Here is a 26623-nt window from a genome sequence, read left to right as displayed (position 1 = left end):
AACATGTGTATAGTGTATGTAATACAACATATTCGATTTTTTTAAACTTTATTATACAAACTTGCTTGGATCTATACAAATGTGTTCATAATCATGTGTTGTGTTAAAAAAAATAAAGCCAAATAAATCAGAGGTACTGGTTGGATTCACTGCTTCTGGTTGAGCACTGGAGGGAGGGGCCCAGACTAGGATATCACACTTGACCATGGCAGGAACAGAAGTAACATGTATAATAATAATGTTATGAGAATAATGTTGAAAGAACATAGTATCTTATAATGGTAGGAGTAATATTAATAATAAGAACGTCAGCAATACTACGAGGCTGGAAATGGAGAATCTAAACATCCGACACGTCCTAAATTTACAAGCAGGGTTTTGTGGAAGATGGGGTGTGCAGGAGGAGCTCTCAGTACTTGGGCCTCTTCACACTGACCCTGAGGAGAGACGGAGAGAACACCAGACATCAGCATAGAACCAGACTGGGACTACAACAACCATACTGCTAGATCTACTCCCTCCCATCACATCCCTGGAGGAGATGGAGGGATAAGAGGGGCAGGAGGAAGAGATGGAGGGACGAGAGATGGAGGGATGAGAGGGGCAGGAGGAGGAGAGATGGAGGGATGAGAGGGGCAGGAGGAAGAGATGGAGGGATGAGAGGGGTAGGAGGAGGAGAGATGGAGGGATGAGAGGGGCAGGAGGAGGAGAGATGGAGGGATGAGAGGGGCAGGAGGAGGATGGAGGGATTAGAGAGGAGCAAGAGGAGGAAAGAGGAGGGATGATAGGGGTAGGAGGAAAGATGGAAGGATGAGAGATGGAGGGATGAGGGGCAGGAGGAGGATGGAGGGATGAGAGAGGAGCAGGAGGAGGAATGATAGGGGTAGGAGGAGGAGAGATGAGAGGGGCAGGAGGAGAGATGAGAGATGAGAGGGGCAGGAGGAGGAGAGATGGAAGGATGAGTGAGGGGCAGGAGGAAGCAGGAAGGATGAGAGGAGCAGGAAGAGGAGAGATGGAGGGATGAGAGGGGCAGGAGGAGGAGACGTAGGGATGAGAAAGGGGCAGGAGGAGGCATGAAGAGGGGAGATGGAGAGATGAGAGAGGTAGGAGGAGAGGAACTTACCCGTCAGCCTCCATCTTCTTCCTCTTCTCGATGATCTGTGAAGGAAGAGGCACATGGTGAGCTCATATCCTCCAAGACCTCTACGTATGACATCACATCCTGTGAGGGAGCCCAGAGTGACATCACATCCTGGTGTACTCACTGCGCTGATCTTCTTCCACTGGCGGTCCAGCTCTGCTTTCTCATTGGTCTCTTTGAAGCGCCGCGTCTTTCTCCCCTCTGACATTTTAATGCCGTACTGGAACGCCGCTCTGCACACACACACACACACACTCTTATTACTGCAGTTTTGCACATAAATCTTAGGAGGGTGCATTACTTGGGCAGGGCCTCTTTGTTGTTAACACACTTGGTGTGTGTGTGTGTTTGTATAGTGTGTCAAGAATGTGTGTGTGTGTGTATTACTTGGGCAGGGCCTCCTTGTTGTTCATGTAGTCGCTGTACTCCTCCTGAGTATCAAAGTCCCAGCGCCCGAGAGGACCCTTCTTGTTACCCTGGAAACACATACACACACAGCCAATGAACACACTGAACTGTGCGACGACGACGACGATGGGGGGGGGGGCTTGGATGATCTTTGGCATTGTATGGTGCATTGTGGGACGTGTAGTCAGACCTGGTCCATTTTGGTGTAGTCCACTTCCTCGTCACTGTCCACTGCCAGGTCATCCATGCTGGAGGGGGGGGGTACGAGGACAAGGTAGAGAACAGAGATCCCAGATGTTAAATTCTCAGTAACAATGTGAAATTTCAATATGGACCAGAAGGTCCTAGGGTTCTAGCAGGGACGGATTCTAACAGGGTCCAGTTCTAGCAGGGTCAGGTTCTAGGGAGCTAGAAAGGTCTGGTGCTAGTGTTCTAGCAGGCTGAGACGTACGTTGCAGGGTAACACTCTGCGTAGCTGTTGGACATCCCAAAGAAATCTCCCAGGTGCTGTTTCTCCTCACGACGACTACCTGCAGTGGAGACGAGTCAAGGAGAACCAACACTCTACATTTACATTTAGTCATTTAGCAGACGCTCTTATCCAGAGCGACTTACAGTAAGTACCGGGACATTCCCCCGAGGCAAGTAGGGTGAAGTGCCTTGCCCAAGGACACAACGTCAGTTGGCATGACCGGGAATCGAACTGGCAACCTTCGGATTACTAGTCCGACTCCCTCACCGCTCAGCCACCTGACTCCACACTCTACACACACGCCAACCAACAAACACAAACTCTCCCTGGACAGAGGGATTGGCCAATGAGCATTGAGAAGGATATGTCTCCTCGGCCTGCCATTGGGCAGTGGTTCCAGCAAACTTCTCATTGATCAGCTTGATCTGGTCCTTGATAGACACTGGGGCTGTAAACGGGAACACACAGGGAGAGGGGTAAGGGAGAGATCAAGGAGGGTTAGGGGACGAGGTAGAGTTAAAGACGAAGAGGGGTTTACCTGGCTCGATCTCCAGGGTCTGCAGACAGACAGACACACACACACACAAACACAGAGATGACAACATTAGTCACTCCATGGTCGAAAGCTCGTCAGAGGGCTAGGACCATGTGATCAGGTATCAACAGTAACGGCGCCAGAGGCGGCGCGCGGTCATGTGATCCGGCGTCAGCGCTCGTGAACCGACCTCGTCGTCAGCCCTGGGCTTCTCAAAGTAGCTGTGTCGCCTCTTCTCCTCCTCCCGGTCCCTCTCCCGGTCCCTCTCTCGCTCCCTCTCCCGGTCCCTCTCTCGCTCCCTCTCCCGGTGGCGGTCCTTCTCCTTGTCCCTCACAGCCTTGGACGTGGAGGGGATGTAGTCGCCGATGTCCTCGAAGATGCTGAGGAACGCGGGGGGAACCGAGGGTTAGTTCCGTACCAAACACTTTTCTTGCACTTGGTTGGATCTACTTTCTAGACAGTACATTTTAGTACAATCTGGGATTATATTTATACATCGTGTGTGTAAAAATCCTTTTACAGACACATCGTAACTCGTGTTGGGGTTTTGTTTGCCGTTTCTATTTTTGTGATAATTATGATGATCCGATGTTCGATATCAAAACGTCATCGGTAGGTGTGCCTCTTGATTTAGTCCAGGAGGGAAGGGATTACACGGGAGCGGAAGGGCAAACGTTTTTCTACTGCGCAGTCTCTAGTCAATGGTGGTACGGAATACGAATCCTTCTAAGTTGGATTGATCATTTTTCATAAATTCAATAAAAGGTGAATCGCTGGAGGAGGAGAGAGGAGGCCAAGAGGAGGAAAGAGATTCACCCAACCAGGGGTCTGGAACATGCAGGATTAGGAAATAAGGTGCGAGTCTGAGCTGGTCTCACCTGATGTCTGCTTCCGGAGCCTTCTTCTCATCCAGCTTACCTGTTCACACACACACACACAGAAAGAGAGGTCAACACCACACACACACACACACACACACACACACACACACACACACACACACACACACACACACACACACACACACACACACACACACACACACACACACACACACACACACACACACACACACACACACACACACACACACACACACACACACACACACACACACACACACACACACACACACACACACACACACACACACACACACACACACACACACGGTATATATACTAGGTACAGTATTCTGTAGGTAAACACATATAAATGTATGCTGAGGCCTGCAGTAGTGCGCGTGACCAGAAGCACGCACACACACACACACACACGCACACACACACACACACACACACAGGCCTACCCTTCTCCTTCCTCTTCATCTTCTTGTTGCGTGTTCCCTGGCGCAGGTAGGACAGGATCTGGGTCAGCTTGCTGATCACAATGTCATTGGTGGTGAGGGTGGTCTGGGCCTGGGGGGGTTACACACACACACACACACACACACACACACACACACACACACACACACACACACACACACACACACACACTTGAAGACAGACTCTAGTGAGAGGTGCGTGTACCTCCATGGTAGGGCATTCAGCCTTGCTGCGTATGAGCGTGGTGGGGATGTGTGCGTGTACCTCCATGGTAGGACAGTCAGCCTTGCTGCGGATGAGCGTGGTGGGGATGTCAGTGTCCGCGTACTCGTCCTCCAGGTCGACCACGTAGGCCATGCGGCCGGGCAGGAAGAGCTCGTTACGCTCCGTCTGGCGCCCCTTGAACAGGATACGGTAGATGTTCCTTCCTGTGGGGAGCGACGGCAGCCGGCATTAGCCACAAGCTTACCAGTGAGTGTCAGCCACATGCCTGCTAAGTGGCTAGCATTAGCCACATGCTAACCAATAAGCGTTAGCCACATGCCTGCAAAGTGGCTAGCATTAGCCACATGCTAACCAATAAGCGTTAGCCACATGCCTGCTCACAAAGCTAGGGTTAGCGACATGCTAGTCAGGCCAGTTCTCTGGAACATCACTAACGTAAGTAGGTTTAGCTATATGCTAACAGCAGGAGAGCATCTGGCCGGCTCAACATGGCGGCGGCCCTGGAGACCTGTGGCTCACTCACCCATACGAGTCTTGAACTCAATCTTTTCCTCCGGCTCCACCTCTCTCCTGGGGGGGGGGGGGGGAGAGAGAGAGGGGTGATGTTAGCTCAGGGGTTAGAGTGTAGTGGAAAAATGAATTTTAGAGAGACAGACAGACATGGGAAAGAGACACATACAGAGTGAGGGGAGAGACAAATAGAGAGGGGGACAGAGAAATGGAGAAAAAGAGACAAACAGAGATATAAAGAGAGAGAGACTAGACAGACGTACTTGACTTCTTTCTGGACTTTCTCGATCAAGTCCTCCTCTTCCTTCTCCTTGCTGGTGATCTCAGCTCGCACCTGGAGACACACACACATCAGTATCGTGCCTAAAGCAAGGAAGTCAGTGTTGCATTTGTCAAGTGGACAGTCATTTTGAACAATGAAATTCTTAGGTCACATGGCAAGCAACAGCTAAGTAGTATATTAAAAAGAGTCCAAATAAGAGCAAGAAAACCTAAAATAGCAATAAACACCAGCAGCACTTCCAGAGCCAGGAAGAAGACTGTGTTCAAGCACTACGTTATATTTGAGTGATTTAGTTTGTTTTCCCCTGAGGGGTCTGGGGGGACAGAGAGGACAGACTGGCCTAGATGATATTTATTCTCTTCAGAACAGAAGGAGGAGGACAAGGAGGAGAGGGAGGGGAAGGAGGTGAGGAGAGTAGGGCATCTAGAACCACCATATTTTCTTCAGTCTATCAAGGCGTCAGCCAGTGGGAGCTGGCTGGCCATCTCTGCTCCATGATGACACCATCCAGGAGGAGAGGAGGGAGAGGGGGAAGAGGGAGAGGGGAGGACAAGAGGGCAGGAGACGCTTTTCCACCGCATGGTACTGGCTCCACTCAACTCTTTTAGAACCAAGTATTTTTGTTTTCCACTGCAGAATTGTACACCCTCAATGTAGCTGGTCGTCTTAGCGATGTCCCATGAAACGGACGTGACGTCATCGTTCTGTACCCACCACCGCTGGATCCTTTGGTCGGCAACCAAACAGAGAACGTCTGCACCTCCTCAATTGACCATGTGTAGTTTTGCAAATTGCTATTTAAATCGAGTAGTAGGCGGTAGTCAGTGGGAGCTAGCTTGCCATCTCTGCTTCACAGGTATGAACATGGAGGAGGGAGGAGGGGAGAAGAGAAGGAAGGGAGGAGGGGAGACGAAGCATGAAAAAAGGAAGAGGAGAGAGGAAAGGAGGAGGGGAGAGGAGGAGAGAGAAAAGGAGGCGGGAGGAGAGCAGGGCTCGGAGTCTGACCATCTCACCTTCTGCAGCAGGGCAAAATCCAGCCCCTTCACCAAGTGAGTGTGCTCCATGTCACCTCCCAAGAACTTGGACTCCTGGATGAGTTGGCGCCTCTTCTCTGCAGCCGAGTGGTCGGCCTCGGCTGTGGGGCCCACGGCTCGGTAGTTTGCCGTGGTGCTGATCAGCTCCGTCTCCTCGTAGTCCTTGTTGACGCCGTCGCGGCGCTCGCGGGCACGGTCGCGGTACTTCTCCGCCAGCTCGCGCTCCCGTTCAATCTCCTGCTGCCGCAGCTTGGCATAGTAGCTGGGGGAGAGAGATCAGGGCTGAAAGGTCAGGACTTGAGGGGTCATACAGATATTTAGGTGTGTCGTTATTCCTCACAGTTTCAGATAGGAAAAATATAACCCGTCATGAATATTCACGCCTGGCTGGAACGGCACCGTGGTAACAGATCTGAAAGCTCACCTTTTCTTCTTCCTCCTGCGAGCAGCTGGATCCTCATCCTCATTGTAGTCCCGTGGCATTCTGGGAAAAACATGGAGGAGGTTAGCCCCTGGACATAACAACTGACACCAGATATAACTAATTTTCATAATCATCATCCTTGGCGTAGCCAACAGCTACACCGTTACGAAGCTTAGCCACTCGCCCCAACTGAGTTTTTCTAAATGTCCCAATTCGGCAGTTGAACATAATTTGCACAGTAAGGAGAAGGTTGATGAATGCGCCATCCAAGAATAACTTTGAGAAACATCTGGCCCCCTTATGACACATTTTCAATCGCTGCTCGTCATCACCATCACTCACTCATGGTGTCTGGACTTGGAGGGTGGTGCCGAGGACGGCGCGGAGCGAGGGGTCATCAACAGCTTACGGAAGTCGTCATTGGTCAGCTTGGACCTGGTGGTGACGGGGAAGATATTCAGGTCACTCAGAACATAAACACAGAAGACAACACAGCTAGACCAGCTTACACGACCGCTGCTGTTCAAATAAAAAGACAAACAGAAAGATGGAAAGAAACACTCGTCTTACTGCATCGCGGAGCGGTGGTCCTCCACCTCATGGTTGTCGGGGGCTAGGGGGTTGGAGTAGGCTTCGGCTGCGAGGGAGACACGGGCGTTAGCACATGAAGCCATGGAGACGCTGCACTAGACTGTCTCAGCACAAACTGCTAGAAGTACAGTCAATAGCTGTGCTATAGCTACATAACTCTCTACAGAGTTAAAAACTAGGTTGCTTCAACCCTAGGTTGAATATATCGCCATGATCTACATAGCTTCAACCGTCCCTCTGCGCTTGATCTAGTTAGCACTAGCTGGTTAGCTTTCAGACAGCTTGTATGATAACGTTAGAGCTCTAATGCAAATGCCGAATATAATGTACTTACTTTCTCGTTCTGGCATTTTGATGCAGATGTGGGTCACACTCCCTAGAAGAGTGTACGATAAATGATCATTCAAATTAATAAACACACGAGCATTAATCTATCGCGTTCTTCCTTGTTGTCTACGACGAGGTTGCTGTGAATTCGCTTCGGAAGAACGGAAGTGACAGTCCCTTGTAATCAACAGTCGAACGGCTGGTTGGCTACTTGGATCACTCTATTGGTAGAGTCTAGTGTTTCCTTACTAGTGATTGGATCAAAATGCATGTCAATCTTAGCCGTGGATTACAATTGGCTACATGATCTGGGCTTCTTTGGCTGCGATTTGCTAATATCTTAAAGTAGGAGTGTCTAATCACGTCGACACAAATATCATCATGGCTGCTGCGGTGGTACGGGGTATCGGCTCTAACCTTGCCAAAAACCTTCGCGAAATTCGTCTGCATTTGTGCCAGACTTCACCTGCAAGTCAAGGAGCTCGGTAATGTCTCAACGCACACTCAACAAACATGTTAGCTACAGGTATTAGGTGCTGATTGAGGGAATTGTTAACTAGCGATTACTACTACTAGCTTGTGAAGGAGGTATTGTCAAGCTTATCTGTGTGGTTAGGTTATGTTTGCTTGCCAACATGTAGAAGTTTTAGGTAAGCATGTACTGTTTCACGAGGTACAACACAATAACCGAGTCTACATCGAGGTTCAGTAGTGAGATAGAGAAATATCCTGTTTAGTTTAGCATCAGCACAGCTCACAGAATAGCAAAGGCACGCCACAATTGCATGCTATACTAACACTGGCCTATAGAGGGCGAATCTATTCTGACTCCTTAAGCCAGCATGTTTTAGATCAGTGGTTCTCAACCCTGTTCATCAGGGATGGGAACCACTGTTTTTAAATGTTTCCCTAACCGATATAGGTCTGCAACAGTCTTGGTTATCGTTGCAAGATACTTTTAGCTAGCTTTAGTGTAACTTGAATCTAACTAGCGCACTGTCCTTCTCTCCGCAGGGACTTCGTGGAGCAGCACTATGTAGCCCTGAAATCAGCGAACCCCGGTTTTCCCATCCTCATCCGAGAATGCTCCGGAGTCCAGCCCAAACTTTGGGCCAGATACGGTGCGGCGCGACTCATTATCACAACCTCATTATAACAATAAAACTGTTATACAACTTCAGTACGAGCACCGAAGGTATCCCTGACGCGTTGTCTTGTTTTGCAGACTTCGGGAAAGAGACCAGTGTGGGGTTGGATAATATGACGGTGGACCAGGTTGCTTCAGTGCTGCAGACCGTTGTCAAGGTGTAGAAGCTAACCAGAGAGAAGAGATCTATTGTAAATGGCCTGTATGAAACTAATATTAACCCAGTTTTTGTTGTTCTAAATAAACGTGATCATTATTCCTGATTGTATCAATCGGAGTGCTTTTTTAATGTCCTGTTCTTTACCCATGTTTTAGTTTTGTGTTGGTTGTATATTATGGTGCTAATTCTATGAATGTTTCATGCCTTAATGTTAAAAGGGCCTGCTTTAACTACAGACTACTGTATGGCCGATCACCCCGTGAGGAACCACACATTAGGATAAGAGACCAGACTGACACCAATTTTTATTCAACACAATAAAACAAGTAGAAATGACAAAAGGAGAATTGTTCACAGTTTCAGGAGGATAATGAACAAATGGATTTGTAAACATGAAACTCAAAGTATACGTTAGAGATGGGAGGGGTGATCTCTGAGGAGTCACAAAGCCAAGAATGGAAGTGCATCAGATGGAAAACGTCACACTTCAGCTGTAGTAGGTAGACAAGACATTGTTGGGACAAACGTCAGGGTTTCAGCAGTCAAAAAAAAGACATTTAACAAAGTTGTCGTTAATGACTCAGCCCCATCTCTTCGTGTGTGTCTGTGTGTGTGTGTGTGTGCGCGCACTAAAACAGTAAAGGAGCTCAACGTTAGGGTCTGTGAGGTGCATAGATTGAATACCGGAGTACAAAAATCCCTTTCCTAATTCATGAGCAGGTTCACAGCTTTGAGAAAGTACAGCAAAGAACTCATCAGAACACAGATAACCGTATCAGCTGAGCAGGTAGAGAGGAACACATTATGTGAAGATGTGGTTCCCGCTGGTCATATTTACTCCGGAAGAATCAACCGGAACAGACCCAACACTGATGTGTCATCATTTCCCTTTGGATTATCATCACCTGTCCAGTTTAGCAAATATATCATTTCAAGATAAGCTCCACCTCTAAAATTCTTTAAAACTTAAAATGTAAAACTAAAGAGGGTAAAACGTAACAACGCCATGTTCCCAGAAATGTGTCACCAAGGTAACCACAAATCATACCATTCTGTTATTTAAATCTTGCCAAATCGATAGACATTTCAACATCTTTTAAGACACTAGTTTTAGATCTTTCAAAGTTGAGAATGGGATCTGAACCCTGCTTAAGACATAGGGCTCCCCCTGGTGGTGGGCTGAAGGCACTGCACTGGTGGGGGTGAGCGTAAGATGGTTGTGAAGATCCTGAGCTCCGTCAGTTTGAACTAGGACGTCCTGGAAAGCTCTCCTGCAGAAGAAAGACAACATCGGTCTCAACATTAATGGGTACAACTCGACATCAATGGACAGTTCATTTATGTTCCTTTCAATGTTGCGATGTTGTTATGCTACTTTTCACCATCTAGTTTCACGTGTGCTTCAGAAGAATAGATAGCTATTCTTTACTGTCCTTTCCCAAGAAAATGTGTGGACACAGTCTTTACAGAGCCTCACAAACACATATTACATAAATACAACATACTAATATAACTGGTGCACCTTTTCGGATGCAAGTTACAGAAGTGTTTTGTTTAATGAGTAATATTTTCTCTTGCTATGCTGCACTGCTCAGTTGTAGAGATGAATATGTTATTATTGTAACCTATAGGAGCAAGATGCAGATACGTAGTCTGTTACATAACCTGGGTACAGCTCAATGGTAGAGCATTCGCCTGCATACATGGCGAATGAAACCAAATTCTGATTCTGATATAAAGGCATCCCAGGTTCAAATCCCCCCTGTATGTTGCTTTGAACAAAAGTGTCTCTTAAGTGAATACATTATCATTATGACATTGCTCTGCACAGAACTGTGTTCAGAGCAACAGCAAACTCACCACAGTTTCACCACACGATGGCCTTCTTGGTCTTCTTCTGAAACAGGAAGCAGCATGTTAGGTTGACCTGCTAGTCTCTCACAAACTCCTCAGTACGTCCGACAGGGAAAAAAGCCTTAAACAGCTCGACACCATCACTGACAACAGTGTTCAACTACGCTAACCCTCGGAAACGATCGTTGCTCTTGGTCGAAAGAGTTGAAGTCTGATTTATTCAGCTTTGTTGCTGATGAAAAAGTAACTAAAATGTTTTATAAAAAGCCTTAACCCTTGTGTTATCTTCGGGTCATTCTGACCCATCAGTCATTGTGACCCACCGTCGTATTGCGACAAATTTACCTCATACAAAAACAAAGTGAAGCATTTTCTTTTAACTGTCGGGCTGTCTCAGACCCCCCACATTGGAATGGTTAAAATATTTTTTTTTGTATTGGGTAAAATTGGGTAAACACAACGATGGTTCGTTATGAACCTTTGGGTCATGTGACCCGAAGGCAGCACGAGGGTTAAGGATGGGGGGGGGCAGAGCTTACCTTCCCAGCAGGGGGCGCTGGAGGAGCAACAGGAGCCGCCTTCTCCTGCTTCTGTTTGTTCTTCTCTGTTAAAAAGATCCCAACACGTTAGGCTTGCTCAAAGAGATGTGCTATAGTTTAGTTTAAAGACACCAAACTAACTGAACCCTGAATATACACCAACCCCAACCATAGACACACCCACCCTAACCGCAGACACACCAACCCTAACCGCAGACACACCAAACGTAACCACAGACACACCAACCCTAACCACAGACACACCAAACCTAACCACATAAACAAATGTATTCTGGATGACTCACTCTTCTTCTTGGCTTTCTCTGGTGTGATGCTCTGTTCTTGGACAGGTGAGGTCACTTCCTGCTTATTTTCTTTTTCAGCTTTAGCCGCCACCGCCGTCTTCTTCTTCTTTTTCTTCTTCTTCTCTTGAAGAGCTGGAGTAGAGATGACCTCCTCTGGCGTTTCCTCTTCCACCGGCTCCACAAGAAGCTTCTTCTTGTTCTTCTTCTTCTTGTTTTTCTTCTCTAGGACAGGGGCCGGGGTTTGTTTCACAGTGTTCTTCTTCTCTTTCTCTGCGTTCTTCTTTTTCTTCTTCTTGGGGGTCTCTTCCTGGTCCTCCGGGGTCTGGGGGGGTGGGGGTTCCTTTGCGGGGGGCTCCTCAATGGCAACAGACTCCCTCTGCCTCTTCTTGGCTTTCTTGCTCTGTTTTGGGGTGACCTTCGTCTGAACGCTCTCCTCTTCCTCCTTTTCTTCTGCAGCCTCCTCCTGCACCTCCTCCTCTCCCTTCTTTGTCTTCTTGTTCTTTTTGTTCCTCCTCCTCCTCTTTATAGCGTTGGAGGAGAGCAGCAGGATGGTCCGGCCAGCAGGGGCAGCCTCCTCAGTCTCGCCTTCGCCATCTGGGAAACCAGTCACACCAGAGGAAACAGTCAGAGGAAATACAGGCAGTCAGACAAAAAAACAGCCAGTCAAAGAAAAGTCAGTCAGAGAAAGAAGTCAGTCAGACAAAATGGTGAGAGAGTAATAAGAGTGTTGCCTGTACTCTCACCCACAAAAAAAGTTATCTTTACCTTTCTCTCCCTCTCTCTCTCAAACACACCACACAGTCCATACCTTCTGGTTCATCTGCTGGCTCCTTGGTGTCCAGCTGGACCTCTGTCTCTTCACTGCCCTCTAGAGGAGCTGATTGTTCCTCCTCCACCTCCTCCTCCACCTCCACCTTCTTCTTTCTCTTCTTCTTGCCCTTCTTGCCCGGGGTGTCAGCATCATCTCTGCTCCTCTTCTTCTTCCCCCCCGCGCCGGGCGTGGCTGGGGGCATGTCGGGGTCAGAGGGCGGGGCTACCTCCTCCTCTACTTCTGAGACAGCAGCAGCAGCAGCTACACACACACACACACACACACACACACACACACACACACGCACACAATAACACACACACTGAGTCTACAGATCCTTCCTCCATTTCCCATGTCCCGTCTCCTCTCCTCCTTCTCCCAGCTGATTGGTGGAAAATATACGAGGCTTCTCTCCTTCAACCTCCCCATCCAATGAGTATTGGGGGGGGAGGCGGAGCTAGCATGGTGTTACCTGTGGGGGCGGCAGGTGTGTCGTTCTTGTCCTCTGGAGTGGTCGATGTCACTATCTGATCCTCGGCCTTTAGGTTGCCAGCTAATACAGTCTCTCCACTCTGCAACCAGGCGACAGCATAGTATAACATATCACTCTGTACTAGAATATATGTACTACATAATACATAACTGTACTATAATATCTGTACTAGATAGTATACTGTATAACTCTGTGTCAGAACACCTGTACTAGAGGGTACATAACTCAGTACTGAAATATGTGTACTTGATAGTGTATTACCCTGTACTAGAATACCTGTAATCGTGTATAACTCTGTACTAGATAATATAGAAATCTGACCAAGAACTGTACTACAAAACCTGTACTAGATAGTATACAACCCTGGACTCTAATTGGTGGAGGATCTTACCTGAGACTCCTCCTCTTCCTGTACAGGAGCTGGAGAAGAGAGAAGGAGGATAGAGAGAAGAGAAGGAGAGAAGGACGAGGATGGCGAGAAAGAGAGAGAAGGAAGAAGAGAAGGATGGAGAGAAGTAAGCAGAGGAGAAGCATAGAAAGTTAGTATAATTTAGAGAAAGGGACACTGCAGTGTGGGACGTGAACTACAGAATCACCTACCCTCTGGGGGAGGGGCTTCAGCATCATCATCCTTGGGTTCCTCTGGTGTGGGTGGGGCCAGAGCAGCTTCTTCCGTCTGTGATTGGACGGATGGGAACATATCAGAATGAATACCCAATAGTAGAGCAATGCACACAATGTCACAGTCTTTAAACTCCATCTCCCATACTGCACCTCTTCTGGACTGTCCTCTTCCTCTGCGTCTTCCTCCTGGCCTGCAGGGGGAGGGGCCTGGGTGTCGCTGACAGGTGTCTCAGAGGCAGCGGTTTCTGTGGCGACCTTGGGGGGTTCTGAGGTTGACTCTGGGTTCTGGTAAAGAGGTAGGACAGAGAGGTGAACACACACCAATGGTTGAATATATCAAGGTTGAGACAAAGAATGCAGAAGTTTGGATTACATAGTGTCTCCATTCTTCCTGTCTACATTCATCTTCTTACTTCCTGTCTACCATCACCTTCCTGCTTCCTGTCTAAATACAACTTCCTACTTCCAGTCAACCTTCACCTTCCTGCCTAAATTAATCTTCATATTCCCTGTCTATGTTCTTCTTCCTGTTCCTATGTTCTTCTTCCTAACCTTGACTGGTTCGTCCTCCTCACTCTCGTCACTGGAGCTGGAGGCCTTCTTGGCTGAAGCAGGGGCCTTGAGCTGAGCCTTGGCCAGGATGGGGGTGGCCGGGGTCTTCTTGGGGGGGGCCTCGTCCTCAGAGGAGTCTGAGCTGCTCTCCTTCTGGGTGGGAGCTGAGGCAGGTGGGGGCGCTTTGGCTGGTGTTTTCTGAGGGGGTGGAAAAACACTTAATACCTATTCAGAGTTACTGTTAGTGTCACCCTAATATAGGACTAGGTCTAATCTGGGACTAGGTCTAATCTGGGACTAGGCCTAATCTGGGACTAGGTCTAATCTGGGACTAGGCCTAATCTGGGACTAGGAGCCCTGAGGCCTTGCGTGTCTCTGGGACTGTGGTCAGGCCAGAGCGAGGTTGAACAACAACCAACACCTAAATCCACTTAGAGGCCAAAGTTAGCTAATCTTGCCTTCCACCTGGCTACCAGGCTATCAGGTAGTCAAAGCAGGGGTCAGATGGCTGAGTGGTTAGGGAATCGGGCTATTAATCAGAAGGTTGTCGGTTTGATTCCCGACCATGCAAAATGACATTGTGTCCTTGGGCAAGGCACTTCACCCTACTTGCCCCAGGGAGAATGTCCCTGTACTTACTGTAAGTCGCTCTGGATAAGAGCTACCGTATTTTTGGGACTACAAGGCGCACTTAAAAGCCTTTAATTTTCTAAAAAAGAGTTATTGTGAATACGCTCATTAACGTTTGAACAATGTTGAGAGTTATTGTGAACACGTTTAATAAAGTTTGACTGACTGTTTTGTTTCGCTTAATGCGCTTTATAGTCCGGTGCGCTTTATATATGAAAAAAGATCGAAAAAAGACCATTCATTGACAGTGTGCCTTATAATACAGTGCGCCCTATACTGCGGAAAATACGGTAAATGTAAATGTAAAGCAGGTCCCATGTCAGTATCCATAATCTGCAAAGGCTCATGGGTAATCAACGTTTCTCGTCCTTCATATATGGACCCTGGGGCCAGACCCACCCCAGAGTATGAACGCCTAAGCCAGCGGGGACCCAGGTCATGTCGACTTTGTCCAAACAACCCTGGAACCCTCACGGCCCAGTGGGTCAGAACAAAGCCTGACAGAACCGCCGGTCCAGAACACACACACGGGCCGGAGCAGCCAGGAAACCAGAGAGACCCAGCAATGCTGAGGTCTAGACACACATTAGCACAGTGACTGGGCCTCAGATATGTCACTCCGTGGCTGTAGGCCTACTCACACACACATGCACTCAAACACACTCTCAGGCGCGCACATACACACACAGAGATGTGAAGATACGTTTCAGTCCGCTTTTTCAACCCCACCAGCAGACCAGTTTAAACCAGTTAACCTATGATGGAGGGTTAGTGTGTGTGCGTGTGAGTATGTGTGTTTGTGTATCTGTGCGTGTCTTCACCTGTGGTGGAGGAATGTCTTCTTCACTCTCTGACTCACTCTCACTGTCTGAATTCGGGGCAGGTTTAGAGGCTGGGGCAGTGGATGCTGGGCTGGGGACAGCTGGGGTCACAGCTGACGCCTGTTAGAAACAGCGAGAGAGAGAGAGAGAAAGGGAAAGAGTGTGAAAGAGAGAGAGAATTTTTTTTTGAAAGAGATAAGTTTTATAGAGCTCTAAAAATAAGACATGGTTTGGTTTAGCTCCCCCCCCACTCGACCAATCCCGGATCTAGCACAACACTTTCTGGGCTGTCCTCTTTACCTGGGTTAGCGGAAGCTCCTCCTCGCTCTCTGATTCGCTGTCTCCATCGGAATTATGTGCTGGTTTGTCAGGGGTAGTGGCGAGGGCGGGGCCAGTCTCTGTCTTGTCTGCTTCTGTGTCCTGAGTGGCTGCTTTCTGTGACGGACAGGTGGCGGGACAGAGAGAGGTCAACAAGTAGGACTGACGGGAACCTTCTAATCACGTCTGTCTCTACCGCACCGTCATCCTCACTTCTAACCAACTAGCAACCTCTCTCCCAATCTCCGTCTGCCTCTTCCTCCTCATCTTCCTCCGCCTTTACCTCCCCCTCCTCCTTCACCTCCTCTTCTTCTTCTTCTTCCTCCTCATCCTCCTCTTCCTCCTCTGGGGGTGCTGTCTTCAGGGGGGTGTCAGTGGCGCCGGGCTGCTCAGCAGGGGGGGGCAGGAGATCTGGGGGACACCAGCATCAGATTACAACCTAGACCACAACCCATACAGAAACCACCCCCCCCAACCCATACAATCAGTCAATCAATCCATTTGTATTTATAAAGCACATTTAAAAGTAACAGCTGTTAGCCAAAGTGCTGTACAATTGTGAATAATTAGAACACACACAACAGGACACAAAACACAATCACAGACAGTGCACAAACATTTGAACATCATATGTTGATGCAGTTTTCATGTTCAGTGGGAAAATTATTCCAAAGCTGTGGAGAAGGCTCAATCTCCCATCTGTTTGAGACTTGTCCTTGGAACAGTTAACCGAAGACTACTGGTTGATCGGAGGTCTCGTGATGTATTTCGATGGAATGAAAAAATATCCGAAATATAGAGAGGAGCCAAGTCATGCAGACCCTTATAAACAAAGATGAATGCCTTAAACTGAATACGGTATTCAGAGCCAGGGTTACCTGTAACTGGTTTGGCATCTAACTCTTCTTCTTTGGTCTGCTGCAGACACAGGTTGTCTTCTTCTGTGGTGGGGGAGGGGTCGGCCTTGATGCCCTTCTTCAGCGTGGTGGAGTCCACCTCGGCCTCTTGCTTAGCTACCTGGCCTAGTGCTGAGATCCTGGAGGACACACACACACAGGCACGCACACATGTGCAAACACATACACACACAGTATGAACAATAGCCTTATTGCAACATGGTCATAACACAAGAAAGTAACTTTAAAAGTAATTTATTTAATTGAATCCATCTTTTATTTGCATTGTTGTTCTGAATATGACTGGTATTGAAGTTGTTTAATGTACAGGTTTAAGCTCATACTTGGTCCAGGCTGAGTAGATATCGTGTAGAGAGAGGAACTCTTCTGGGCTCTCCGACTGTAGGGGGGCAAAAACATCTCAACGACTGCCATACTGACAAATCTAGTTAAAATATTACATTGCATTCATTTAGCAGACGCTTTGATCCAGAGCAACATACTTGCATGTGGGTTTACATATACTTACATATACTACATAATACAGTTTGTGTGTCCATGTTTTCGCCTGAAAAACAACTCAAAAGCAAGGGGCCTAAGAGGGTCGGAGACATGCAGCCATGTGTCCCTCTGTTACATAATGTTCTTTACATGCTAGCAGCCAGGACACTGGCCCAACACGCGTCCCGTTCACACAGGACCCAACCGACAAACCGACCTTTCTCTTCTGCGTTTAATTTACATCTCACCTGCAATTAATTAAAGGTATAACACGATTTGACGTCCGAGATTGCATAACATGACAGTTGTCGACTTAGCATATAGGGGATTGCAACGCACTTTGCAGCCTATTATTTTGAGCTATATTTAAGTATGTTTCTGCGTTCCACGGGAAAATCTTTACAAACGCTGAAGAGATAGTTTAATCCAACTATTTACCTGAGCAACATGCTTCTTCAGTCCTTTTGCAGCTTTCTGATAACCGTTCTCCTTTAAATGCTGATAAATTAGGTAAAGCAAGGCACTATCGGACGCATCCGATTCCACTGAAGTCATCGTCTTAGAATAGAACGATTTCACTACCAAATACTTGTAATGTAATGAGTTTACTAAACGGATAAACAAGGTATTACTTCATCCTCGCATAGACGTCTGCATGAATGAATAGACAACGCCCCCTTCTTTCTTTCTTTCTTTCTTTCTTTCTCTCTCTCTCTTTCTCCCTCTCTCTCTCTCTCTCTTTGCATGCTGGGACAAGTAGTTTCATGACTCAGCTGAATTAAACAGAAAAAATGGCTTTCATGTTCAAACACTGTACTTAATATAAAACATCGTTGCACATGATATAGTTTCTGTACGTAGTGAGTGGCTTATGCACGTCAATACGTCACTATGTCGAATGAACATTTTATGCCAAACACGTTATTGTTCTCGCATCTTGATTTCCTGGAACGGCCAAAGGAGGGCGCTATGCACCACCGTGTAGGTTGGGCTGAAGCAACCCTGCCACTGTTGTTTGAAATGAGGGGGGAAGGGCCAGACAGGCAGACAGGCAGGCAGTCCGGTAGACAGACTGACAGATGAGCAAGCATACAGACAGAGAGAGAGAGAGAGAGAGAGAGAGAGAGAGAGAGAGAGAGAGAGAGAGAGAGAGAGAGAGAGAGAGAGAGAGAGAGAGAGAGAGAGAGAGAGAGAGAGAGAGAGAGAGAGAGAGAGAGAGAGAGAGAGAGAGAGAGAGAGAGAGAGACAGACAGACAGACAGACAGACAGACAGACAGGCACAAAGACAGGCAGACAGGTGCTGTGTCCTGGTTCTGTGCAGCTGTGTAATGTGATCTACGGTGTTTCCAACCAACATGGCGCCAGCTACATTCCCCACATAGCTCTCACACACATGCAGCTCCAGCCACGGCCATGCCAACTGACCTGGGGGGTCGCCCCTGGGGTCATGGCCTCACCCAACCACCTCTACTACACTGGAGCAGGCTGTGCGTGTGTGTGTGTCTGGGGAGGAGGGGGGGGGGGATTGCAAAGCTCATAAAGGACACTGATGATGTAAGGTATAATCATATTTTTACTTATATATACCCATTTTACAAATACATGTATACATTGCCATCTACGTACACATATGCATATGTATGTATGGACAGAGAGGGAGAGGGATGAGAGGAGAAAGAGAGAGGGGTATGAGGGGGCTCCTCTCTTTCACTACCCCTGGAGGAGGGGATCCCTCGCTGAATTGGTCCTCCCAAGGTCTAGTGAGTTTTTATGGGAGTTTTTCCTTGACTTCCTTGAGGGTTTAGGTTGGTTGAGGGGCAGTTCTATGGGCGTATGTGAAGCCCTCTGTGACATTGCTCTTAAAAAGGGCTATACAAATCATTGATTTGTCATTTGATCATTTGATTCTAATTCAAATTTTGATTTGATGAGAGGAGAGAGAGGAAAAGAGAGGAGAGGAGAGAGGGAGGCCAGGAGACTGTATCTTTCAGCAGGCCAGGAGACTGTATCTTTCAGCAGGCCAGGAGACTGTATCTTTCAGCAGGCCAGGACAGTGTAGGCTGCAGGACATTATGTAATTCCGGTAGAAAAGCCAACAAGCTGCTTTGAGACAGCCACACATTCCTTCACACACACACACACACACACACAAATCTGATATATAATAAGTGTTCTATTCAGCCTCCCCTGTGAGGGAGTCACGATGCCCTCTGCATTCTGCACAGCACAAAGCCTGAAGGACCAGGCAGACAGGGAGAGGGGGAGGGAGGGAGGGAGGGATGCAGGCAGGCAGGCAGGCAGGCAGGCAGGCAGGCAGGCAGGCAGATAGATAGATACATAGATATAGAGACCGACAGACAGACAGACAGACAGAGAGAGAGAGATAGATAGGCAGGGAGGCAGAGAGGCAGGGAGACAAGAAACCGGGTAGGCAGACCAACAGCTCCAAACAATTATTTTACAAACACAAGAGAGAGGGAAAGTATGTTTGTGTATGTGTGTGTGAGAGAGTCTATGTGTGTGTGTGTTTGTGTATGAGTATGTGTTTGAGAGATAGAGTATGTATGTGTTTGTGAGTGTGTGTGTGTGAGAGTTTATGTGTGTGTGTTCGTGTATGAGCCTATGTGTGTGTGAGAGATAGAGAGTATGTGTGTGCGTGTTTGTGAGTGTGTGTGTATGTGTGTCTGACAGGGTTCAATGTTGCATGTGAACGAGCCCGTCTCAGTAGAAGTGTATTTTCTGAAGCAGACAGGAAGTTGATGTCTCATCCACCTAGCTACAACTAATGAGTCACATCTGGCATCCCTCCTCCTCCTGTCTGTCTATGGCTCTCCATATCTTCTCTCTATCCCCCCCCCCCCCCCCCCCCAGATATCTCTCCATACCTGCCTCTTTCTCTCTCGGTCCTTCTCTCTATTCTTACCTCTCATCCATCTCTCCATGGCCTCTTTCTCTTCCTTCCCTCTGTTCATCTCTCTCTTCTCCATTCTTCTCTCAGTGGGTGTTCAGGCGTCCATACTGAATAAAATCACACATCAGATCTACTTCTGCCCTAAACCGAATGTTACCGACTAACAATCGATCCTAATATCAACGAGATCTCTAAGCAAGAGTCATTGTGATTCTTTCCTCAAGGATCACAATGACTCTTGCTTAGAGACTTGTTGCTCTTGTGGTTAGTGGTAACTGATTTAAATTTTTGTTCTCGCTGTGATATATTGTTTTTATTACTGTTGCTTGCTTTTTTCCACAGGTACACTTGCACTTATAGCGGTTCATGTTGTTTAATTGTAACTTGTTTAACTACATGCTCTTATGGTTCTTCCCTTTGGCACTTACTTTGGTTGTTCACAATGTGTGCTTCATGTTTTGGCTACTCGCGATGTTTTTTGGCTATCTTGTTGTTATGATCAGTGACCTATGCACTTTGTAAAGCTCTCTCTTGGAAGTCGCTTTGGATAAAAGCGTCTGCTAAATGAATAAATGTAAATGTAAGATGACTTTAGTCATAATACTGTAATAAAGTAACAAAGTTAACCCCTAAATGAACAATCATGGAGGTAATCTCGAGCCTTGCATTCTCTCAGGCCAAGATGCACCTTGCCTCGCGGCACCGAAAGGGTGCTCTCCGGTTACACGGTGTTGGGATGAGTCCACGAGAGACCCGGGCGGGGTTAGGACTTAACGAGTAGGAAGACGAAATCAATCGTTTTGGACAAACGTTGAGACAAATGCGTACATGTCTTGCGTAATATAAACAGTGTGATTTACATTTGGGAAGAGCAATTTGCGCGCGCGTGGCGCACGGAGATGGTATGCCACGTCCTAAAATGTTGCAACTTTCTGGGAAGTTGAACTGCACTCTGATAAAGAGCGAGATGTGGCTACGTACATGCGACGCTCATATCCTTCGTGTGTAGCTTAGCAAGACTATTAGAGGAAAGTCTGTTTGTGATGCGTACACACGAGAATGTGAAGAGAAGAATGAGCCTGTGTGTAGGGTCGAACAGACGGGGTTAAATTCCCCCGCAGAACCGTTCCAGGTTGTGAGAATGCAAGCCGCGAGCACCCTGTGCCTCTTCAGCCTTCTCAGCATCGGTTACCCGTCGTTAGACCCGTTCCAACCCAATTTGCTGGACCGGGACGAGAACACACAAGACGACGACGACGCCTTTGAACCGAGGCGGCCTCCACACATCATCTTCATCCTTACGGACGATCAAGGCTACAATGACGTTGGGTACCACAACCCGGACATCCATACGCCGACGTTGGACCGGCTAGCCGCGGAGGGGGTGAAGCTGGAGAACTATTACGTGCAACCGATCTGCACGCCCTCCCGGAGCCAGCTCCTTACCGGCAGGTACGGTGGAGTCCTAGGGTATTGGACGCGTGACGCTCCACATACAGTACATGAATTCCAGTACATCTTGAAACTTTGCTCTTGTGAGTGTGTGTCTGTGTGTGAGAGTGTGTGAGACTGTGTGTGTGCGTGTGTGTGTGCTGGTGTGTTTGTACTTGTGTGTGTGTGTTACCATATTCCATCTCAGTCATGCTTTGTGAACAGAAACATCTGTTTTGAAGAAGATGAGGGGGAGGGGGAGAGAGAGGGAGATGGGGAGAGAGAAAGAAAGAGTGAGAGAAAGGGAAGGAAGGAGGGAGAAGAAGAGAGAGAGGGATAGGGCAAGATTGGGGGAGAGGGAGATAGGGAAAAGGGGAGAAAAAAAAGGGGGGGGGATAAAGGAGGGAGGGGGCGAGGGGAGGGATAGGGGGAGGGCTGCACTTTAAATGCACAGTGCAGTAGTTTTGGCTGCTGTTGCTGTTTCATACACTCAGTAAGCTGAGTCAAGATTAATAGAGAGGGAGGAGGAGAGGATGAGAGTAAAGAAAAGGAGAGGAGTGGAGATGGGGAGAGGAGAGGAAAGGAGAGGGAGAAGGGGGAGGACAGGAGAGGAAGGAGAGGAGGGTGGCAGCAGAGCCAGTTAGTGTTTACTCTGTACAGCATCCATCCAGGAATGTAGATGTTCACCTTGTGGAACAAGTATGGCATGCACACACACACACACACACACACACACACACAAACACCCCCACACACACACGAATGGAGCTTGTTCTCAGGAGACAGGAACTCACCACGCCATGTAACATCTCTACGATACTCTCTGGAGGCCGGGTGCGTGTGTGTACGTGTGTGTACGTGTGTGTGTGTGTGTACACAAAAGAGATTAAAGTGTGTTTGTGTGTACAGAGATCCCTAGCCTCTTGTTCCAGTGGTGTAGCTGTCTACATGCCAGATTAGCATCCAGCACAGACTGGTGTATCCGACACCCCCCCCCCCCACACACACACACACACACACACACATTCACTAAGCGTTGTGTGTCTCCAAGGTACCAGATCCACACAGGCTTGCAGCACTCCATCATCCGTCCCCGCCAGCCCAGCTGTCTGCCCAGGGAGCTGCTCACCCTCCCCCAGCGCCTGCTGGACCGCGGCTACGCCACCCACATGGTGGGGAAGTGGCACCTGGGCTTCTACAGGTAGGACTAGGGGGTGCAGGTCGGACTGGAGGGTAAAGGTTGGACTGGGTAGGGGGGTACTACTGTATGCACCGGAGGAATGGGTCATGACTTCCAGTCTCTTCTCTCGTCCTCTCTCCTCCTCCCCTCTACCCGGCTCGCCTCTCCTTTTCTCTCATCTACTCACCTCACCTCCCCTTTCCCCCTCTCTCCTCACCCCTCCTCTTCTCCCCTTTCCCCCTTTTCCCCCCTCCTCCCCTCCCCGCCTCTCTCCCCCCCTCTCCTCAGGCGTTCCTGTCTTCCTACCCAGAAAGGGTTCCAGAGCTTCTTCGGCTCGCTGACAGGAAGTGTGGACTACTACTCCTACGGGTCATGTGACGGCCCCGGTCTCTGCGGTTACGACCTTCACGAGGACGAGCACGTTTCCCGCGGTTACGCCGGCCGCTACTCCACCCACCTGTTCACCCAGCGGGCCCGCGCCATCCTATCCTCCCACAATGCCTCGCTCCAGCCCCTTTTCCTGTTCCTGTCGCTGCAGGCAGTACACACGCCCCTGCACCCCCCCAAATCCTACATCTACCCCTACCGCCGCATGGGCAACATAGCAAGACGCAAGTACGCCGCCATGGTAACCACGGTGGACGAGTCGGTGCGCAAGGTCACCTACGCCCTCAGGAAGTACGGGTTTTACCGGAACAGTGTGCTCATCTTCTCCACGGATAACGGGGCTCAACCCTTCACGGGGGGCAGCAACTGGCCCCTACGTGGGCGGAAGGGAACCTATTGGGAGGGGGGGGTGAGGGCGGTGGGTTTCGTCCACAGCCCCCTCCTCAGACACAGGCGTAGGACCTCCAGAGCCCTGCTCCACATCTCCGACTGGTACCCCACCCTCGTGGGCCTGGCTGGGGGAAATGTGACTGAGGCGGAGGGGCTGGATGGCTACGACGTGTGGCCCACCATCAGCGAGGGGAAGGAGTCCCCACGCCTGGAGATCCTCCATAACATCAATCCCCTGCACAGGCGGGCCGGGCAGGGAACGGGGCGCAGGCCGGCGGGGAACACCTCCAGGAAAAGCCCCGGTCTCGCCAAGGCCTCCAAGAAGAGTTCCAGGAGAGCAGCAGGCCTCCGTAAGGCCTCTGGGAAGAAAGCCCCCAGTACAACCCCATCCACCTCTTGGGGTACTTCCAGGAAAGGCTCAAGCCGGGCCTCCAGAAAAGTCCACAAGCAAGACAAGGCATTTTCAGGGAAGGATTCCAGGAAAGTTCCTGGTCCCACTAAGGCCTACATGGAAAAGGGCTCCAGCTCCAGACAAGGGCCCAGGCGCGGCTCCCGGACCCAGGTCCCCAGCCCTGGTCCTGGGGGGCCGGTCCAGGAAGGCCTGGCTGTGTTCGACACCTCGGTGCAGGCAGCCATCAGGGTGGGAGACTGGAAGCTGCTGACAGGAGACCCTGGACATGGAGACTGGGTTCCACCCCAGGTTCTAGCCACACTCTCAGGAACCTGGTGGAACCTGGAGAGGAACATCGAGGGAATCGACAAGAGCGTCTGGCTCTTCAACATCACGGCGGACCCCTACGAACGCCACGACCTGGCAAATCAGAGGCCGGATGTGGTCCGACAGCTCCTGTCTCGTCTGGCGTTCTACAACCGCACGGCGGTGCCCGTTCGCTTCCCCGACGACGACCCCCGCGCGAACCCTGACCTCCACGGAGGGGCCTGGGTTCCCTGGGTGGGAGAGGAGGAGGAAGAGGGGGGGGGGAAGGTCTCCAAGAAAGGCAGGAATAAGACAAAGAGGAAGAAGTGTAAACTTTGTAAACTGAAGTCCTTTTTTAACAAGCTCAACACACGCATGATGTCTAACAGGATAGACAGATGAAGGGCGAGAGGGAGGGGGGGATTGAGAGATGGAGGGATGGAGCTAGAGATTACTGTTTGAGATACGGACACGCAGACACACACACACTGTAAATATGAGAGTTGTGTAAAGAGAACTGATCCTCAATGCAGCCAAATAAAATGATAAAACCTCCATAGTCTTTCTCTTCTCTCCAGCATTCCTCCCTTTCCCTCTCACTTATATCCAACATCCCCCACCCCCTCTCTTTCTCTCTTTATATCTTTCTGTCTGCTCTCCAAAATCATTTTCTCTCCTTTTTTCTCCCTCTCTCCCTCTCTCCCTCTCGGTCTCTCTCTTCTTTCTCCCTGCCAGCTACTCTCTTTCGTTCTGTGAGGAAACCCTGAAGGATAACAGTCAGGTCAGTGTTTATCTATGTTTGACATTTTCTTCATCTAGCAGACACTTTTATCCACAGCGGCATACAAATAGTGTGTGTAAAAAGTACAGCAGAAAATCAGGCATCAGACATGAGTAGTTCGAACAGTGTTTCAGTGGTCTGCATCAAGGAATGGTCTGTGTTTACCACGCCCAGTGCAACAATAACCCAAGCTCATCTACCAGGCCCAGTGAATAATAACTGAATCTCTACTGCAGTATGACAGGTACACTAAGTATAACATAAAACAGTGCAACATCTCAACTAGAGTAGAACGTAGTACAGCGCAACAATAACATCATAGGTGTTCTCTAGTCTTTTTCAGCATAGCTACAGCTGCTCCGTGTTCAGGGACTGCATCCAGTTTGGCTCACACGTACACACGCACACACACTCACACGTGCATACAAATACACAGACAACAACCTGAGCTCCTGTGGAATTTCCTTCCTGGATGAAAACACTTTTAGAGGGAATTTCCGGAGAGTTTAACTGTCGTCATCCAAACTAACACAACCTGGAAAAATACGACCTGGACACATTACAGACAAATATGAAGGTGACAGGAGTTCAGGTTGTTGTGAGAATTTGTCTGTGGGTGTGTGTGTGTGTGTGTGTGTGTGTGTGTAGGTCCATTGCATACCAGTGCAACTCTCGTCCAGCTGCGGAACCGGACAAAATGTTCTTGAACAATGATGTTGTTCCTCACAGGCGAGAGACAGCTCTGAGCATGCTCATACGGCACTTGGTTCAAAATACATTCAATGTCTGTGTGTGTGTGTGTACCTGTGTGTGTGTTTGTGTTTACCCAGGTTGTGAGGACCCATATCACAGTGACATCATCTGTTACATCATCCTTGACGTCATCTGTGCCTTAATCAAAGAGAAGGAAGACCCCTCTGTGTGTGTGTGTGTGAGGAGGGGCAGAGGGCAGCTGTGTGGGTGTGTGTGTGTAAGGCAGAGTAAGAGAGAGAGAGGTAGAGGCAGAAACATCCAGAAAGAGAGAAACACAGTAAGTTCTCTGTCGTAAATAAAGTTGTATCATCTCCAGTCGAGGTGGAAATAGACAAGATGGTGACTCTCCTCATGTCAGCTCACTGGTTCAGTCTCTCCCTCAGTCTGTCTCTCTGTCTCTCTCTAGGTCTCCGTCTCCCTCTCTTTCCTGCATCTTTTGGTCCAATAGACATGTAGGCAGTCAGACAGGCAGACAGACAGGCAGACAGACAGCTACGATGATGACGCATACCTATGTGTTGCCATGGAGATTTTGGAATATTCCCAGGAGAGACAGTAAGAACAAACGTTACCGCAGTTGAGATACACATACACACACATACATGTACATACAGTCACACACAAAAACATGCATACATACTTGTAAACACACTTGCACATGCATACACACTCACACACACTAGAGTCATGTGTTTGTGTGCTTGGTGTGTGTGTGTGTGTGTGGGGGGGGGCGTTTGGGTTGTGTGTGTGTTTTTGTTTGTGTGTGAGTGTTTAGTGTATGTGGTGTGTGTGTGTGTACGTTGTGTGTGTGTGTGTGTGTGTGCATTGTGAGTGTGTGTCCAGTTCCAGTGGAAGATGCAATAGCGATGCTCATCATTGCCTCTCCACATTAACATGACGCTGCATTTCCGAGTTGTGCCACCAGGAGGCAGTGCCTCTCCTCTGACCAGGAGGGTTAGAAGACTGATCTTCCTGCATCGCTGAACAACTTTGAATAAGCCACCAGGAGCTTCGATTGGATTCCCTTAGGTCACATGACCCCCTTTGTGTCCTCATGTGACTCATTGCAAGTAAGAATCCACAGGAATCGCTCACCCATCATTGGTCAAACCGTCTCTCGCTCTCTTCCTTTCTCTTTCTCTCTCCCCTTTCTCCTGTTAATCT

General features: G+C 48.8%; 4 protein-coding genes across 4 annotated transcripts; 2 read left to right on the top strand and 2 right to left on the bottom strand.

The window, feature by feature from the left end:
* Window positions 1-31: 31 nt before the first annotated feature.
* On the bottom strand, window positions 32-7425 carry ik (IK cytokine). Its single transcript, XM_067229253.1, has 19 exons — window positions 7286-7425; window positions 6931-6997; window positions 6703-6795; window positions 6361-6420; window positions 5916-6198; window positions 4883-4953; window positions 4633-4679; window positions 4149-4312; window positions 3866-3974; window positions 3435-3474; window positions 2747-2936; window positions 2560-2578; window positions 2390-2469; window positions 2001-2086; window positions 1740-1797; window positions 1529-1617; window positions 1266-1374; window positions 1124-1158; window positions 32-437 (listed from the first exon to the last, which is right to left on the bottom strand). Exons 1-19 carry the CDS (start codon window positions 7299-7301, stop codon window positions 410-412), a joined length of 1644 nt encoding a protein of 547 aa, XP_067085354.1. The 5' UTR covers window positions 7302-7425; the 3' UTR covers window positions 32-409.
* Window positions 7426-7652: 227 nt separating this feature from the next.
* Window positions 7653-8688, top strand: ndufa2 (NADH:ubiquinone oxidoreductase subunit A2). The gene is made up of 3 exons (XM_067229261.1): window positions 7653-7763; window positions 8293-8399; window positions 8504-8688. Exons 1-3 carry the CDS (start codon window positions 7660-7662, stop codon window positions 8587-8589), a joined length of 297 nt encoding a protein of 98 aa, XP_067085362.1. The 5' UTR covers window positions 7653-7659; the 3' UTR covers window positions 8590-8688.
* A 184-nt stretch (window positions 8689-8872) lies between these two features.
* Window positions 8873-17555, bottom strand: LOC136933736 (neurofilament heavy polypeptide-like). The gene is made up of 16 exons (XM_067229251.1): window positions 17368-17555; window positions 16773-16828; window positions 16411-16568; window positions 15816-15943; window positions 15515-15649; window positions 15215-15334; window positions 13764-13961; window positions 13362-13496; window positions 13188-13263; window positions 12979-13007; window positions 12567-12666; window positions 12092-12355; window positions 11284-11877; window positions 10979-11043; window positions 10446-10482; window positions 8873-9856 (listed from the first exon to the last, which is right to left on the bottom strand). The coding sequence occupies exons 1-15, from the start codon at window positions 17482-17484 to the stop codon at window positions 10453-10455; spliced, it is 2205 nt and encodes a 734-aa protein (XP_067085352.1). The 5' UTR covers window positions 17485-17555; the 3' UTR covers window positions 8873-9856; window positions 10446-10452.
* Window positions 17556-20683: 3128 nt separating this feature from the next.
* On the top strand, window positions 20684-24472 carry arsib (arylsulfatase family, member Ib). Its single transcript, XM_067229252.1, has 3 exons — window positions 20684-21292; window positions 22323-22472; window positions 22740-24472. The coding sequence occupies exons 1-3, from the start codon at window positions 20982-20984 to the stop codon at window positions 24325-24327; spliced, it is 2049 nt and encodes a 682-aa protein (XP_067085353.1). The 5' UTR covers window positions 20684-20981; the 3' UTR covers window positions 24328-24472.
* Window positions 24473-26623: the final 2151 nt, after the last annotated feature.

The sequence above is a fragment of the Osmerus mordax genome, chromosome 25, assembly GCF_038355195.1.
Source record: "Osmerus mordax isolate fOsmMor3 chromosome 25, fOsmMor3.pri, whole genome shotgun sequence".
NCBI lineage: Eukaryota > Metazoa > Chordata > Actinopteri > Osmeriformes > Osmeridae > Osmerus > Osmerus mordax.
The sequence above is the reverse complement of the archived record's forward strand: the minus strand, read 5'-3'. Positions and strand labels throughout refer to the sequence as shown.

Coding starts and splice junctions, on each gene's coding strand:
- ik (XM_067229253.1), bottom strand. Junction 2,087..2,389: donor CCCAATGGCAGGCCGAGGAG/ACATATCCTTCT, acceptor TGACTCGTCTCC/ACTGCAGGTAGTCGTCGTGA. Junction 1,798..2,000: donor GCAGAGTGTTACCCTGCAAC/GTACGTCTCAGC, acceptor CCCCCCCTCCAG/CATGGATGACCTGGCAGTGG.
- ndufa2 (XM_067229261.1), top strand. CDS start 7,660: ATGGCTGCTGCGGTGGTACGGGGTATCGGCTCTAACCTTGCCAAAAAC. Junction 7,764..8,292: donor CCTGCAAGTCAAGGAGCTCG/GTAATGTCTCAA, acceptor TTCTCTCCGCAG/GGACTTCGTGGAGCAGCACT. Junction 8,400..8,503: donor CAAACTTTGGGCCAGATACG/GTGCGGCGCGAC, acceptor CTTGTTTTGCAG/ACTTCGGGAAAGAGACCAGT.
- LOC136933736 (XM_067229251.1), bottom strand. CDS start 17,484: ATGACTTCAGTGGAATCGGATGCGTCCGATAGTGCCTTGCTTTACCTA. Junction 13,264..13,361: donor AAGAGGACAGTCCAGAAGAG/GTGCAGTATGGG, acceptor GTCCAATCACAG/ACGGAAGAAGCTGCTCTGGC. Junction 12,356..12,566: donor CACACCTGCCGCCCCCACAG/GTAACACCATGC, acceptor GTGTGTGTGTAG/CTGCTGCTGCTGCTGTCTCA.
- arsib (XM_067229252.1), top strand. CDS start 20,982: ATGCAAGCCGCGAGCACCCTGTGCCTCTTCAGCCTTCTCAGCATCGGT. Junction 21,293..22,322: donor AGCCAGCTCCTTACCGGCAG/GTACGGTGGAGT, acceptor TGTGTCTCCAAG/GTACCAGATCCACACAGGCT. Junction 22,473..22,739: donor TGGCACCTGGGCTTCTACAG/GTAGGACTAGGG, acceptor CCCTCTCCTCAG/GCGTTCCTGTCTTCCTACCC.